Source organism: Clytia hemisphaerica, unplaced genomic scaffold, assembly GCF_902728285.1.
Source record: "Clytia hemisphaerica strain Z4C2 unplaced genomic scaffold, Clytia hemisphaerica genome assembly, whole genome shotgun sequence".
NCBI lineage: Eukaryota > Metazoa > Cnidaria > Hydrozoa > Leptothecata > Clytiidae > Clytia > Clytia hemisphaerica.
Window position 1 is genome coordinate 81,984 of NW_027103358.1, and position 15,521 is coordinate 97,504.

General features: G+C 35.3%; 1 protein-coding gene across 1 annotated transcript; it reads left to right on the plus strand.

Annotated features, from left to right (window-relative positions):
• Positions 1-10,726: 10,726 nt before the first annotated feature.
• LOC136821159 (cyclic GMP-AMP synthase-like) lies at positions 10,727-15,209 on the plus strand. Its single transcript, XM_067077394.1, has 4 exons — positions 10,727-11,021; positions 11,725-11,935; positions 12,875-13,257; positions 14,746-15,209. Exons 1-4 carry the CDS (start codon positions 10,731-10,733, stop codon positions 14,986-14,988), a joined length of 1,128 nt encoding a protein of 375 aa, XP_066933495.1. The 5' UTR covers positions 10,727-10,730; the 3' UTR covers positions 14,989-15,209.
• Positions 15,210-15,521: the final 312 nt, after the last annotated feature.

The following is a 15,521-nucleotide window of genomic DNA, read 5'->3' on the forward strand; positions in this document are numbered from 1 at the left end:
GAAGCGTATGACTAAGAATAGGATTCAGTTAGCAGATGTTTTTTCATTGAAATTTTGCGAATTCGCAAAAATCCTCAATTTTGCGCTATTTGATGACGTCATAAAAATTGAAATCCCAATAACTTTTGAACCATTATCAAGTAATTTAAATTTTGACCAAAGATGATATTATTAATGTTTTCAAAATTAAAGAAAAATTTAATTAAATTTGATGACGTCATCACTTTTTAGGCAAAAAACTAAAATCCTCAAAAAATGCTGACGTCATCAAGATTTTGTCAATTTTTTGAAATTTTTTTAAAATTTGCATTGAAATGCATCTTTGGTGAAAGTTTGAAAATATTTTGATGTTTCTATCAACAGTTATTTGAATTTCAATTTTTATGACGTCATCAAAATAGCGCAAAATTGAGGATTTTTGCGAATTACGCAAAATTTCAAAATGAAAAAACATCTGCCTAGACTGAATCTTATTCTAATTAGTTATACGCTTCGTTTGAGCCCAAAACGAGCTTCTGAAAATGATTTGTAACGTTGCAAGAATTTTGACCTCCACGAACCCGCCTTATTCACGTGGAGCTCGGAGTAGTGTACTTTTTATTTTTGTGATGAAAGGTACTTTTTAAATATTTCCTGTCTATATAGGAAATATTTGTTAACACGGTAATTTTTCTCCTTCTCCTTCTCCTTCTTCAAGTCTAACGCTCGGTTTTGGTCAATTTTGTGAGTTTGTACATGAGTCTCTTTTTAAATCAAGCTCCGGCGATAAAAACAGTAGGATGTTCTTTTTTCGAGGCGGAAGACGTCATTTCTTCGAGAAACGTCCGTGGTAAATATCCGTACGGCGCTCTATTCTCCTTGTCGATCGGGCATAATGCATAACGTCGGCCGTTTCAGAAGCGTATTGTTGATCGGACCATACTGCTTGCTTTGGTTTTTATGCTTTGATGAGTTGAATTGGATCATGAATTTTGTATGATTGTCACAAGGAATGGTCGATAGTGAACTTTTCTTAATATTCCTTTCTGGATTTGATGTTTCGTTTACATTCTGTTGGTTTGGAATGAGCTGGAATGAGAGATGATACTGATCTCTTGGTTTTGGAAAAACAGGACAAAATCAACTTTCACAACAAACTAACTTCAATTTTGTTTGTATATTTACATAAATCGTACGAAGGCAAGTGACTGTGAATAAATCTGACCATGTTATGCCTGAAAAATTACATACTTGCAATCTGAAAAAAGTTTGCACCCAACGAATGCAATGCCGACAATGCAACAATGGGAATGGTTGATGAACTGATTTTAGCTAAAAATTTAAACATGGAGCAAAATTGGACTGGTTAATGATTAAATTTCCCTTGGTTTTGTATCTACAACAATGAATTAACTGCTGGGGTTAGTGACAGTTAGTGAAAACTCGTTGCGGTTATAAATTTCAAATTTTAAAGCTGATAACCGGATACACCACGGCCCCAATATGAAGAATGTTATGTTATACTTCTTAAAAGGTTTATTGCATTGAATATGGATGTAAATAATTTGAAATCGCCTCACATGTACAATTAAAATTTTTCTTGAACTTGGAGATTTTCTTCCTCGCGTGCATTTTAAAACGTGGAAAACTTTAGTTGTGAATTTAGAGATCTTTTGCAACGTGTGTTTTTAATAAACGTGGAAACTTTTGTCGTGAATTTGGAGATTTTCTTACCGTCAACTGCTCCAACTTGGGACTATCTGGCAAAATATGGGACGGCAATTTGGCCACCATTTCACCGAACCTCCAAAGTCATTCGATTTGAGTTAATGAACGGCGTATTAAAAAAAATGGCAAAACGATAGAGCGTTTGACGTCACTCGCGCGGCAAGTTACACACACGTTATTTGTTAATCCCATCGGGCGATTAGGCGGTTAGGCAGCGGGCGTTCTCTAATTCTCCAATCGGCGCGATCAGTGAAAGTTATCGTGACATGTTATGAAAGGAAGTATGATTGATAAACTTGGTGGAGTTATCAAAACAAATTTGTTGTCAACCAGACCAGATATCAAACAGTCCCATGTTTCGACCAATCGTCCCAAGTTAAAGCAGTTGACGGTATGTACATTTAAAACGTGGAAACTTTTGTGATAAATGGAGCATTTTCTTACACGTGCATTCAAACGTGGAAAACTTTGACGGAACTGACATTTTCTCCACATGTTTAAAAAAGAAGAAAAACTCAGTGATTTCTGGCATGCCAATTTATTTTATTTTCTGACATTTTTTTGGAAAATTTGTTGTTCCTATGTGACATTTTTTGCTCTTGCAGCATGCTTTTGGAAATCATAAAATGGCTTTGTTAGGGGAATTTTTTTTATTTTTTCCTATCGACTTCTTTCAGATATGAAATGTTTCCCAGTCTGTAAAATGATTTTTTTTTTTTTTTTTGCATCGGGTCGATATGAAGTTCCCTGTTTGAAAGATTTTTACTATTAGCACGTACATTATTCAAAAACTCCAAAATTACTTTAAATTTTTACATTTTTTACAATATTTTATGTATGAAATATAATGCAAAATATTTCATTCATTTTGAAAATATATAAAATTTTCTTTGGTCTCTACTGTGAAATATCTCCTTTTTGTCATTCTTCATTTAAATATTTGCCTTTTGGCTATATATATTTCTGGATCAGTGCTTAATAATAAATTATATAATCAGGTCTTTTGATGTGCTCAACACACTCTACTTGGCGGTGCGACGCCGGGTGACCGCTAGTATAATACTAAAATCCATTTAAAGTCCACCTAACGAAAATTAAAGTTCCGCCAATGAGACTGCATTGGTTCTCAGTCGGGTTCAGCTTGGATATATTCCGTGATCCGTAGCTTTGAACCTACAGTCATCTTATGAATAATCCTGTAAATACTGGCAATAACATAAATGGAATTTTGAAATTCTTAGGGACTTGTGTTGCTTGATGTTATCTGAGATTTAAAGCACTTTGAAATCTTTTGAGGACATCAATTATTATTGTAACATTTGAAAAAGGAAATATTTATCCGCATCTTTGCGGCTCTTGTTACTATTTTAAGACATGTTATACATTTTCTGTTATGCCAACTATTTATGAATCTTCGTCTTAAGATTCGTCGATAGATTTCCCGTAAATTTTTGTGAAAGCTTCTTTGTCTCAAAATCTTGCGCTTGCAAATTTTCCATACCAATTTTTCTCTTTGCAGACAATTAAAAAAAAATATAAGAGGATATGATATTTTTATTAACGTCCTTTTAAAGTTCATACTCTTGTCTCCCGAATAGACGCCCCCGCTAATTGTTAAGAGAAAAAAAATCCATCCACCCCGCTCTTATTAAGACCCCCGCTAATTAAATTCGAATAATTCAATATTTTATTACAATGTAGATAGACCTTAAACTTGTTAAAATTTTCATTTTTGTTAGTATTGGTTCTTATTTTACGTGTTCGTTTGTTAAAGTTTATTTTTTGATGTTGAAATTCATATCAGTTAAAAAAAGTCTGTCTTCAAATTACCCCCCCCCCACCTCCTCTTATTCCATCCCCCTGCTTATTAGCAGATAGATTTTACCAAATATTTTAGGGAACAGATCAGAAATTCTAGGACGATTTTCTTACAATCATTCGTTTCCCCAGTTCAGCTGATGACGTCTCATCATTGGGAAACAGATCAAAATTTGGCAAAATTTATGCAATTAGAAGGCATAATAGACATAATAAATTGGGAAACAGATATCTGTTTCCAAAAAGATGACATTGCATTGGAAACAAAGTGAATTTTCTAAGGGAAAACAATTATCAATCACAAACAAGCGGGGGAAAGATTTTTAGGATTCTAAAGGGAAGGAAACAGATCCAATACCTTGGAAAAACAGGAAATTGTAGAAACATATCAAATTTTCTAAGGAAGACAGTTTAAAATTAAAACTTGGTTTTTGAGGAAAAACAGATCTTGATTCCTAGAAATAAGATTTTTGGAACTTATCAAATATCTACAAAATTTACCTTGTCCGGGGGGTAAACTTGCTCTGTTTGGGGGCAATTTTGCTCTGTTTGAGTGTAATTCTCAATATCCAGGGAGTAAACTGGTCCTTGGTCCTTGTTCGAGGGGTTCGACCTGTTGTCCGGAAAGGGGGGGGGGTCAAAAGTCATGGGAGGGGGTAACTTTTAAAAAAGTGTCATTTTATCATTTACCCCATATTCAATTTTTTTCTGGAAAAGCCCAATTGAATATCTATTGTTGATTGAATAGAAAATTGTTTTCTTGTTTCTGGGCAGTTTACAAAATAAGTTTTGAGGATTTTAATTTATATAAAAATCTGTCCACTTTTTTTGGACATACTGTATATGAATGAACTTTTATATTATATTTTTTTTATTTTCTCCTAATTAAATAACACCCCTGTCTCTATGCCCAAATGAATGTCAAGCACCCAGTGGGGTAGGATGTGAAAAACTGAAATTTACTGGGGTGCAAGATATTTATAAAATCTGAGTAGGGTGACCAATTCTTTCTTGATTTTCACTGGGTGGGGTAATAAAAATTTATGCGCAATTCTTTGACGTGGAGTAACTAATAGTGCTATCTTTCAAAAGCAGTTGATGAAGCGATTTTTAGGACGAGTTCTTCGCACTTGTTAAATGTAGAAATCTTGATGTGTTCTGAAAATTCGTATTATGTCAAAATGGATTTGTTCTGGTGTGTTCTGAAATAAGGAGACAGGGGTATTACGAAAAAGTGATTGAAGGAGGTGCAACCATGGTTAGCGCCGACGGAAGGAAATTTTTGATTTTGGACTATCGTATTTGGCTAAAATCACTCCCTTTTTTCTCAAATTTTGGAACTTTTAACAAACTTTTATTCAAGATTAGATAACTAACCTTAAGGTCATCATTTTTGCTATACTGACGCACTTTTATTTTATTCGACCGCGACGGACCCATTTTTTGTGAAGCTGGACTAGAAAATCAAAAAGTAATTTTGCACATTTTGTACTAAAGTCTGTCTCAAAATAATTTGCAGCTGGAGACAAAAATGGCTGTAACTTTTGATATAATTTGAATCAAGCTGCGATTTTGTTCTCGTTGAAAAGATATTTATGAGTGGAATATTATCAAGCAAGAAAGAAATTAAAAAAAAAAAGAAAATTAAAATTAAAATTGAAGAAGAAAAAAATCAACTTCTTGTAGAAATGTGTTATAACTACCACTTTCAAAGGAGTGATTCTTCTATCTTAGATCATCATCACTGTGAAAAAAATTTTAAAAAAATATTCTTTCAATCAAAAGATATCAAACAAAGTTTGTTATTGGTTGACCGACAAAAGGCTGTTTTTTGTCGTTTTTTACAGGAGATAGCAATAAACTTGCTATCTACTGAAGACAGTAGCTTCAACAACAATTATGGTCAGTTACAGTATGTGGCCCCCAAAACGGCGATCAAATTTGAAATTTCTCTGAAATCTAGAGGAAAAGAGATTTTACAAAACTTTTTGCTGCATGAAAACCTTTAACATCTCTACTTTATTTCCTGGAAGTTCTTTTTCAAAATTTTCAATTTCAACAATATTTTTCAATCGTTTAAAGATAGGTAGCTTTTTTCTAATGGCCCCCAAAACGGAGGTTTGAAATTTTAGCGATTTCTCGAGATATCTTTAAGATATGAATACAAAATTTTGACCATAGTTTTGAAATATGATTTAGAGGGTTTTGGGCACAATAAATTGAAGTTGAGATAAGAATTGTTTGATACTTAAAGTTTCACGCAACTTTTCGTCACGATCTTCAGTCAAAAATTCTATACAAAAAATTCGTTTCAAGTTTACAAAAATATACTGTGCACTGTAAAGTCTTCGTCAAAGCAATTGACGTCATTTCAGTCTTTGGTGTCGTGGAGTTTGAGGGTGAACTTATTCACATGCCGACATTTCGAATCAGTTCATTCCTTGAATTTAACAGTTTCTCGGGTTGGTCGAATGTGGCAATTTCTAATTTTTCGCTAAGGCAGAGTGAACATTTCAGCGAAGCACGATTGAACGGTGGACATTTACGGACTGTCTTCCAAGTAATCTTTGGGGCACGATTTTTTCGTTTCAACCTCCAAATCTCCTTGGAAAGTTCAGTTTTCTTTTTCGTACTTTTCGTTGGCGAAGGATGACTTGTGGTTGGCGTATCGTTTCTTGAACTTAGGTTCGGCTAACCCAATGTAGAACTTTTCACCGTTAATCTGGTTCGTCATCGCAGGTGACCGTTGCTTGATAAACTGAACGCTCCACCAAACATGAGCCGTTAAGGGGGCAAGATGCTTTCACCCTGCAGTTGCACTGTGGTGGGATCTCGTTACCGTTAGTGTCGCGTTTCAAGATGCTTTTGTTGTGGCTCTGGATGATGCTTTTGATGTTTTTGGTGCAGCTATAGCTTACTTTAACGGTATTGCGATTGAAAATTTTGTTGAATTTATGGTGTTTCGGGAAGTGTTTGTCAATAAGCTGCAAAAATCTTCTGGCAATTTTCGTCTCGACGTTCTTGTTACATGGCGGGTTGAACCATGTGATGTGGCGTTTGCGATTTTTTGGCTGCGTGTTCTTTGGATTGGTTGGCTTATACGAAAGTTCGACGTTGTAGCCGCTTTCTTTCAACGCTTTCTCGTACGGTTTTTTGGCTTCGGTGAAGATATGTTCGTTGGATGAGTGATTTGACAGTCGTTGTTCGATCGTTTTGGGTATTTGCCTGATCACGTTTGGAGGGTGGTTTGATTGAGTATTTATATATTGAAGTTTGTTGTCTGGTTTCAGGTAAGGCTTGAATGAACCATCTTCAAGGTTAAGAGTAATGTCTAAATAATTGACGATTGTCTTATTGCACTCAATAACGATCTCTAAACCATCCCCGTACTCTCGGAATTTCGACTGCAAGTCCTTTTTGACTTAAATTCAACAAAATAAATTCAACAAAATAACAAAATAACAAGAACGTCGAGACGAAAATTGCCAGAAGATTTTTGCAGCTTATTGACAAACACTTCCCGAAACACCATAAATTCAACAAAATCTTCAATCGCAATACCGTTAAAGTAAGCTATAGCTGCACCAAAAACATCAAAAGCATCATCCAGAGCCACAACAAAAGCATCTTGAAACGCGACACTAACGGTAACGAGATCCCACCACAGTGCAACTGCAGGGTGAAAGCATCTTGCCCCCTTAACGGCTCATGTTTGGTGGAGCGTTCAGTTTATCAAGCAACGGTCACCTGCGATGACGAACCAGATTACGGTGAAAAGTTCTACATTGGGTTAGCCGAACCTAAGTTCAAGAAACGATACGCCAACCACAAGTCATCCTTCGCCAACGAAAAGTACGAAAAAGAAACTGAACTTTCCAAGGAGATTTGGAGGTTGTAACGAAAAAATCGTGCCCCAAAGATTACTTGGAAGACAGTCCGTAAATGTCCACCGTTCAATCGTGCTTCGCTGAAATGTTCACTCTGCCTTAGCGAAAAATTAGAAATTGCCACATTCGACCAACCCGAGAAACTGTTAAATTCAAGGAATGAACTGATCTCGAAATGTCGGCATGTGAATAAGTTCACCCTCAAACTCCACGACACCAAAGACTGAAATGACGTCAATTGCTTTGACGAAGACTTTACAGTGCACAGTATATTTTTGTAAACTTGAAACGAATTTTTTGTATAGAATTTTTGACTGAAGATCGTGACGAAAAGTTGCGTGAAACTTTAAGTATCAAACAATTCTTATCTCAACTTCAATTTATTGTGTAAAATGCTTCCTCCGGGTCAAGCACTCTCTTGCTGAAGAAGATATAAGCAACTCAAGAAGAGGGTTTTGGGCATAAATTTATTTAATAAAATCTTTACAGTATACCCCTGGTTGTCAAAATGCAGGTTTGGGGCCCCCAAAACGGAGGTGTAGTTAAAATCAAATTATTAAGCCCAGTGGTAATAGGGGGAAAAACTATGAACATATTTGTGTTTTCCTATAAATTTACGACCCGATGGATGTAAAATTTATGATTTTTATGAAATATTTCAAGATTTTCGATATTGCAAAGACCAAACTGAAAATTTAGAAATTTTCAAAATGACAAGTTTGATTTACCAACGTCTTAATCAGGTTTTTGAAAACAAATCTCTTTTGAAAATAGTTCCATTCATGTATGGAATAAGCTGTGAAAATTTTAGAAAAAAATCTTAACTGAAACTGAAAATATTAAGCTTTAAAGATATTTTTCTCCTATATTTTGCAAAAAAATGACAGAATTTGCCGTTTTTGCTGATTCAGCGAAAATTTTTATGTATAATGTTAATTTTTTGTTATAAACTATTAACTCAAGGTGATAGGAATAGAATTCCAAGATTTTTTGCTTTTTCTCATATTTAGAATTTTCGGTTTTGTCAATGCTGATTCTAGGGCTCCAAGATACTGGTTGACCTTCAAGATGCTATATCTTTTACCCATCCTCTAAAGTCACAGATGTATTTGCATTTTCTGAACGGCATTAGGTGTAGAAAGTTTCCTATACCCCGTTTTCATAACTTATTTTCAATATCCAAGGAGCTAGAGTGAGTTATATGCAATTTTTATCTAATTTTGGTGTTAGAATATTTCCTTTAGACGCAAATATGTTATTTTGAATCCGTCTCAAACCAGCAAAAACATGCTCATTTTTAAGTATAACCATCATTCTTTCAAAATAAACAAAAATCGTTTAATTCTGATAAATCTACAAGTCAGAATCTTCATTTTAATGAAAACCTCCGTTTTGGGGGCCATATACTGTATAGAGTTTTGATACTTTAATTGCGAGCGAAGCGAACAAAAAATTCTTAAGGTTTTTTGTGTATTTCACTTTCAAGTCATGGATTTCATGAAAGAAGGGGAGATTCTAGTGGGTGAACCTAGAATGGGCATGTTTAGATTCTTCCTTATTTTCAATAGGGTCATTTTCAGCATGAACATATAAACGACTGGACATCTATCTTTTATTGTCTCTTTGAAGCGAGCTTCGTTGCCGCCTTTTGTTCAAAATTGGTATGAAAATCCGACAATATTCCGTCATAATTTTATTTCTTTGAATTATTTAGGTAAAAGGATTGATAGAGCTTGAACATTACTCCCAATCTACAAAACATTATTTTCGAATTTTTTCACAAGTTTGTAATATATTTTATCAACATTTTCAACTCTAAAATGCAGAATTTCAACTGCGTGTATACTTTTGAATCCCTTTTGTCACTTCAATAATTTTTTTTATGACTTGAAAAAAATAGCTTGCCAAAGTTTAGAGCCTGTGTCATAAGAATATCAAAATTAGAATGCGACACTTTCTAAAACTATTAGACACTTTTAAGTCAACATTTAGAAATATTAGTTGGAGTTTTGACAAGCTGACGATGGTTTTGCCTCTGTTATCTTTATTATGATATAGATAAAAGACTCGAGAAGAGTAGAACAACAGAGACTTTTGTCGAAGTTTTGACGTTGTTAGCAAGGTACTCCCAAGTGATATATCATCAAAATCTATTGTTTCATTTTATGCTTTTAACGAGGCGGCAACGAAGCTAGCAGCCTTTTCTACAAAAAGACAAAGGAGATGGATGTCCAGTCGTTTATATGTTCATGTTTTCAGCTACGAGATTCCAGTGGGGAGAGTGATTTATCCAGTGGAGTGAGTGATTTATCCAGTGGAGTGAAAAAATGGGCCATTTTTGGGAATATTTTTCACTGAGGTGACGAGTGGGGTGGATTCCACTGGGTCACAAAGACAGGGGTATTACTTTAATGGGATAAACTTTCGCGGGGATTAAATTTCACGGTTGGACCTATCCATGAAATTCAAAAATTTCGTGGGGACTTAATTTCGCGGGAGGCACTATTTGGTGGCAATATTTTCACGATTTTGTGGCTTTTACTGCCCACATTATTAGCGCTTCTTTGATGCAAGTAACCATTCAAATAGTATTTATCTGACATATTTTGGGTGTTGTTTAGAAATATTTCGCGGAAGAGGCCCTTCCAAATTTCCATTGGGACTTAATTTCGCGGATTTTCGCGGATGACACCCAAATCCGCGAAATTTAATCCCCGCGAAAGTTTATCCAATTAACGTAAAAAGCATCAGCCCATAATTTTAATCTTGACTTAAAAAAGTCAAAAACTACTAAATTTTCATTTTGGGGGGGGGGTGGATAAATGACAACAAATCGAAAATCATATGTCTATTCTCCTTTATTCTTTCAGGATAGTGTTTTGAATTATCTGCAAAAATGGTAAAATGTAAGTGGTGCAAAGAGGAAGTTGAATCACGTCTTCTCGAGCTACATTACCATCAAATACATTCAGCACTTCCGAAATGTGATGACCCAGCTTGCAGTGGTCGAGTACGGAGGTTTAAAAATTTGAATAGCGTAGAACAACATAAAGCAGCATTGTCTAGCCATCGTGGTATTTCTTATATTTCTGTTTCTGTCGGTTTCTGTGGTGTTTCTCGGAAAAAGCTGAAGAGTACAAAAGCTGCGAGAAAACATCAAAACGACTCTTCCAAGCATGCGATATGCGATCATGCAGAATGCCGAAACAAAAACAGAATTTTTAGTAATCGAGCAGCCATGGAGTCACATAAAAAAGACAAACATAGGTCATCAAACTTAACAAATCAGAACCGTCTATCACCACAAAATGTGCAAAAATGGCAAAATCTTCCAAAGTCCTTTTGAGTTACTACCAAAAGGAAGTTTTACCCTCAACTGAAGACAGAAAGAGGTCAAAAAGTCTAGCGAGAGATCACATTCTACGAGAGCTATTGGAAAACATATCTGACCCAGTAGATAAAAATTTGTACAAGGGTTCACTGGAAAAAGCTGGCAGCACTTCAACAAATACCAAAATCAACCTTGCTGACGAGTTCGATTTTGACTTACATTTGAATATCAGAAGCTTCTCTTTGGACAGAAAGTGTCTTCGTTACAAATTTACTGCGGTAAGATTTTTATTCCTCGACTTTCTCTGGTATAAAACTAGCCAAGACATATATGATGAACACTAGTGGACCCTAGTGAGTTTATTCGTCCACCCCGTTTGACGACGGAGGAGGGACCAAAACGATTTGGGATAATTCAAAGCTTTGACCTGTAATATAGACTGGCAAACTATTAATCATTTAAGGGCGGGAATCATAAGGCGTTTGAGAAAAGCTGGTGTAGAGAGCAGCAAATATCAACTCCTCCCGTCAAAAGATTTTTTCTCCCTACGCGCATTCCTATTCACATCATCTCGCGTGATATTGTTCCAAGCCGATTGACGTGCCAGTCTTATCCAGGATACCTGAAACTAGTTTGACGTTTTTTAACTGTTTTTTATAATGACTTTTGACTTTATACCTCCATATCTCGATAACTACTTTTTCAAAATTAAAAAATGATACATCAAAATTTAAGTTTGCCTTTCCTCTTTACCACGAAAAGAGAATTTAGTTAAAATTCAATTTTTTTCGGACACAGTTACCCTCCAAACTCTTATACCTTTTCGTGGGTCACCCGGTATTTATTTTGTTTGGACTGAGATTCAGATGGGAAAATGAAAGAGGTTTGGAAAACAAAAAAACTCATCGACGTTTATAAAGTCTTGTTTCATTATTTTCTGTATACATTCATACAATTTAAATGATGATATGATATTTTCAGGATGACGATACCACAAGCTTGAATGTGCAGAAATCAGTTGTAATGTTGAATGCGAATGCGAAAGAGCCCTTACCAAGTGGATTCATTCAAATCAAATCGGATCAAGCACCCGGTAAATTAAGAGTTGGAGAACATCTTGCTCCGAGACGGATACATGAAGATTTGTACAGGAAATTGAGCAACTTGAAGAAGGACGTTCCCCAAATCAAAGGTATTTTAAATTTTCCATTTAAGAAGCATCCGGCGAGCCATTTGTACGAAATATCTGCTGTTCTTATTCAGGAGAACATATCATTCATGAACATCAGATAGTATTTTCTAGATGGAGGATATCACCAATAAACAGCAGATGAGAAGGGCGAATGAAAAATGTGGAGCAGCAGATGAAAAAGACGGGGGAGGGAGGACTGCATATCCGGAACTGCAGATCGAAAACACTTTTTCTAGGAAGAGAGGAAGTAGATTTTATCTGAACAACAGATCCAAATTTCTAGGAGAAGGGGTTATAAAGTTATCTTGACATTTTAATAGAACAGCACATAGATTATTCTAGAATATAGGGTGTACAACAGATCCAAAATAACTAGGTTAACTATGGCCGAACAGCAGATATTCAAAAAAAGGATCGCCGGATGCCTCTGTCATTTCTTAACATTTGGATTCGAGTCTTTGTGGCTATAAAATAAGATCTAAATATACTATACAGAATCCATCCCACCAGATATCGAATCCAATTTCACTCTTGCATGCAGCTAAAGTGACCTTAGCCTGGAGACCCATACTATGATCTCTTATTTTATATATTGATGGCGAAATATATAGCATGGTTAGGGTTGAGGGTTTGAATTTCCCAGATCCTAATGACGGTTGAAAACACCAAACTCTGTTATTCTTTCACTGGTGATACTTTCTTAGAGAAAACGCAAGTTCCGAGATTTTAGTGAGGACAGCAATAAATTCGAATTTCCCACTGTATAATTTTGAGGCAGAAATCTGCCTCACAGCATGTACCCGTCCTGTATATATCAGATTATAAAAATACAGGACGGGTCTCCTGTCTAAAGTGACCTAGAAAAGGAATTGAGAAAACAAATGCTAGACCAGATGTTTTCAGAATACACTTTCAGTATTATGTTGAATCTTGCTTTAGATGTGAGCATCCAAAAGAAGCCTCATGGTCCTGCAATCACATTGACATATCACAAGCCAGGCGAACACCACATCGACATTGACCTCTCACCATCTCTATTCACCAACGACATCAAAGTTCCAGTAAAAGTTTGGAAAAGGGAATTTTTCAAGACAAATCCCAAAGTAACAGATATGCTCAAAGATGTGCCCATCCTTTTGGTTCCAAAGAAAGAAAATTGCTGGTTGATTTCTTATGAGAAAATCATGAAAGAGCTGTTCAACAGAATTGACGGCGAGGGGACATGCAGGAAAATTTGCCACATGATTCTTAAGTACGATATTTTGAAGTGGAAATCACAAGATAAAGAGGGATTTGAAGGAATGTCGACAAATCCAATAAAGGTTAGTTTAATTCCCAAATGTTTAAACAGGTTGAGCTTTTGTCTTTGCTTAGCAAGACAGCATGAGTGAGCCCTGGTCGGTTCCGCGGTAGGACTTGAACGATGGTACTTTACATCTTTTCATCTTAAACCACTTAGTACACTCCTGCCTTAGTGAGTTGCAGCCGTTTGAAGATCCGCCGGGGTAAATATGAAAATAGTGAGGTTTCAAATCTCAAAATTTCACTGAGGTGAACTTTAAAAACCTATATTTTAATTATGAGTAGGGACAAAATTTCATCTTGGTAATGTGATTAAGGGCTCTGACCATAGTGAATTTTTCATAATTGCCGTGTTTAAAATGTGTTTTCTGACTGATGTAACCAACAAAACTATGGCATGTTATACATTTTCTGTTAGACAAACTATTCCTGAATCTGAAAATTCAAAAATTGCATTGAAAAAATTTGACGAAGAAGAAAATGAAGACTTTTGCGAGGAAGAGTATTTCAACTTTGAAGAGCTTAGTTTCGGCGAAGAAAAAACATTTTGAAATTTTTTTCGCAGTAGATGGTGTATCTTTTACCGAACAATAAAAATTTTGCGGAAAATTGTTGTAAATGCTTCTTTGTCTCGAAATCTTCAAAATAGTGGTTTCTCATCAATTTTTCATCTGGATTTTGCTTCAAAAAACAGTCATAACTTTTGACACATCGTTTTAGAAAAATTTTCCGCAAAATTTAAAATAGTTCAATTCTTTGCGGACAGTGTAAAGAAATTTTGAAACAAAAAAGTTAATTACCCATTAAAACTTAAGCACTTTTTGTAAAAGAGGGTGATGCAACATATTATTAACATCTTTTTAAAGTTCATAACGTCATTTTTGCAATTAAATTCTTAATTACTCTTAAGGGATTCGATTAAAAAGCAATTTATAAAGGCAAAACTTTTAGGTTCAAATACCAAAACACTGTTATACAGGGTGTCCCTAATTAAAGTATCGAGTTTGAACATGCGATTGAGTAGAAAAGTTTGTGTGTGTTATCGCTAAAATATAAGAACGTTCTCCATCACACAGGCTTATTACAAAAGGTAGTTACAACGTATAAATTAATCGTAATGACAAAGAAAAAAGAGGGAGAGCTTAAAATACAATTTTGTGAACACGCACATAAAACTTTCTACTCAATCGCATGTTCAAACTCGATACTTTAATTAGGGACACCCTGTATTAAAACACTGGGCCTTAAAATTGGATTCCCATTTGTTGACAGGCTCACCGATGATACACGGATGGGTGTGTTTGGTAATAGTGTGTAAGGGTATCATGAGTAGTACCCTCCCGTAACTTCGGATAGACATTATCTAAAGATGATCCATCGAGTGGCCTCCAAATACCATAGATTGAATATTTACTTGTTTCATTATCTCTCCTTATATTTGCTGAAGCAGCCTCTATAACCCACTCGTTGGCCAACCGTTTAACTACAACTTTTTCATTTACTTCCAGCACCACCTTTTATGGTTCAATGACCAACACCCAGACAATGAATATTGGTCAACTGGAAATTTAGCAAGATGCTTCAAAGCCATGTTGGAAGATTTGGAGAGTAGAATACGCGAGAGAAAAATTCCAAATTATTTTGACGACAAAACCAATTTATTGGCAGGGAAAGATTCCGCAATGTTGAAACGTTTCGCTGACCGTCTGCATGATCGCAGAGCAGAGGTCGAAAGACTGGAGAATTCATGAGTATAAAAACTATTAATCCAAACCTGAACCTATGACTAATACTAAACCTGAAGAATCCGATTTACTGTAACCTTTTCACAATTTAATGTAAGATAAAATGTCTCCTAGATTTTCAAGTTTTTGACACAGACTTGTAGTAACTATTATTTTCACAATTTTATTTTTTTTTCGCACCAAAATAAAACCACTGTGTCTCACCAGACATGGGTTGTAGAAAATAATGAACCAGGCCTAAATTTTGTAAAAAACTTCTTTTCCACGTTAAGCTTTCAGTTTATCCACTCCAGATAATTTTCAAGCACGCTGTGATAACAACCACCGATTTCATCCAACCCGCACTTAGCAAAAACAAAAGTAAACATTGCAATCATCCCTCTATCATTTGCAAAAAAGGGTAAAATAAGTTTGAACTGTCTTGAATTTCTGCTTATCAAGGTTAACGATCGCAGGAGCATGCAAGCAGCTAGGTAAAAATTTCCTAAAATAGCTCACTGACGTCATGAATCAAAATTTCGTGTACAAAAAGCTCGTAC

Coding starts and splice junctions, on each gene's coding strand:
- LOC136821159 (XM_067077394.1), top strand. CDS start 10,731: ATGGCAAAATCTTCCAAAGTCCTTTTGAGTTACTACCAAAAGGAAGTT. Junction 11,936..12,874: donor GGACGTTCCCCAAATCAAAG/GTATTTTAAATT, acceptor ATCTTGCTTTAG/ATGTGAGCATCCAAAAGAAG. Junction 13,258..14,745: donor TGTCGACAAATCCAATAAAG/GTTAGTTTAATT, acceptor ATTTACTTCCAG/CACCACCTTTTATGGTTCAA.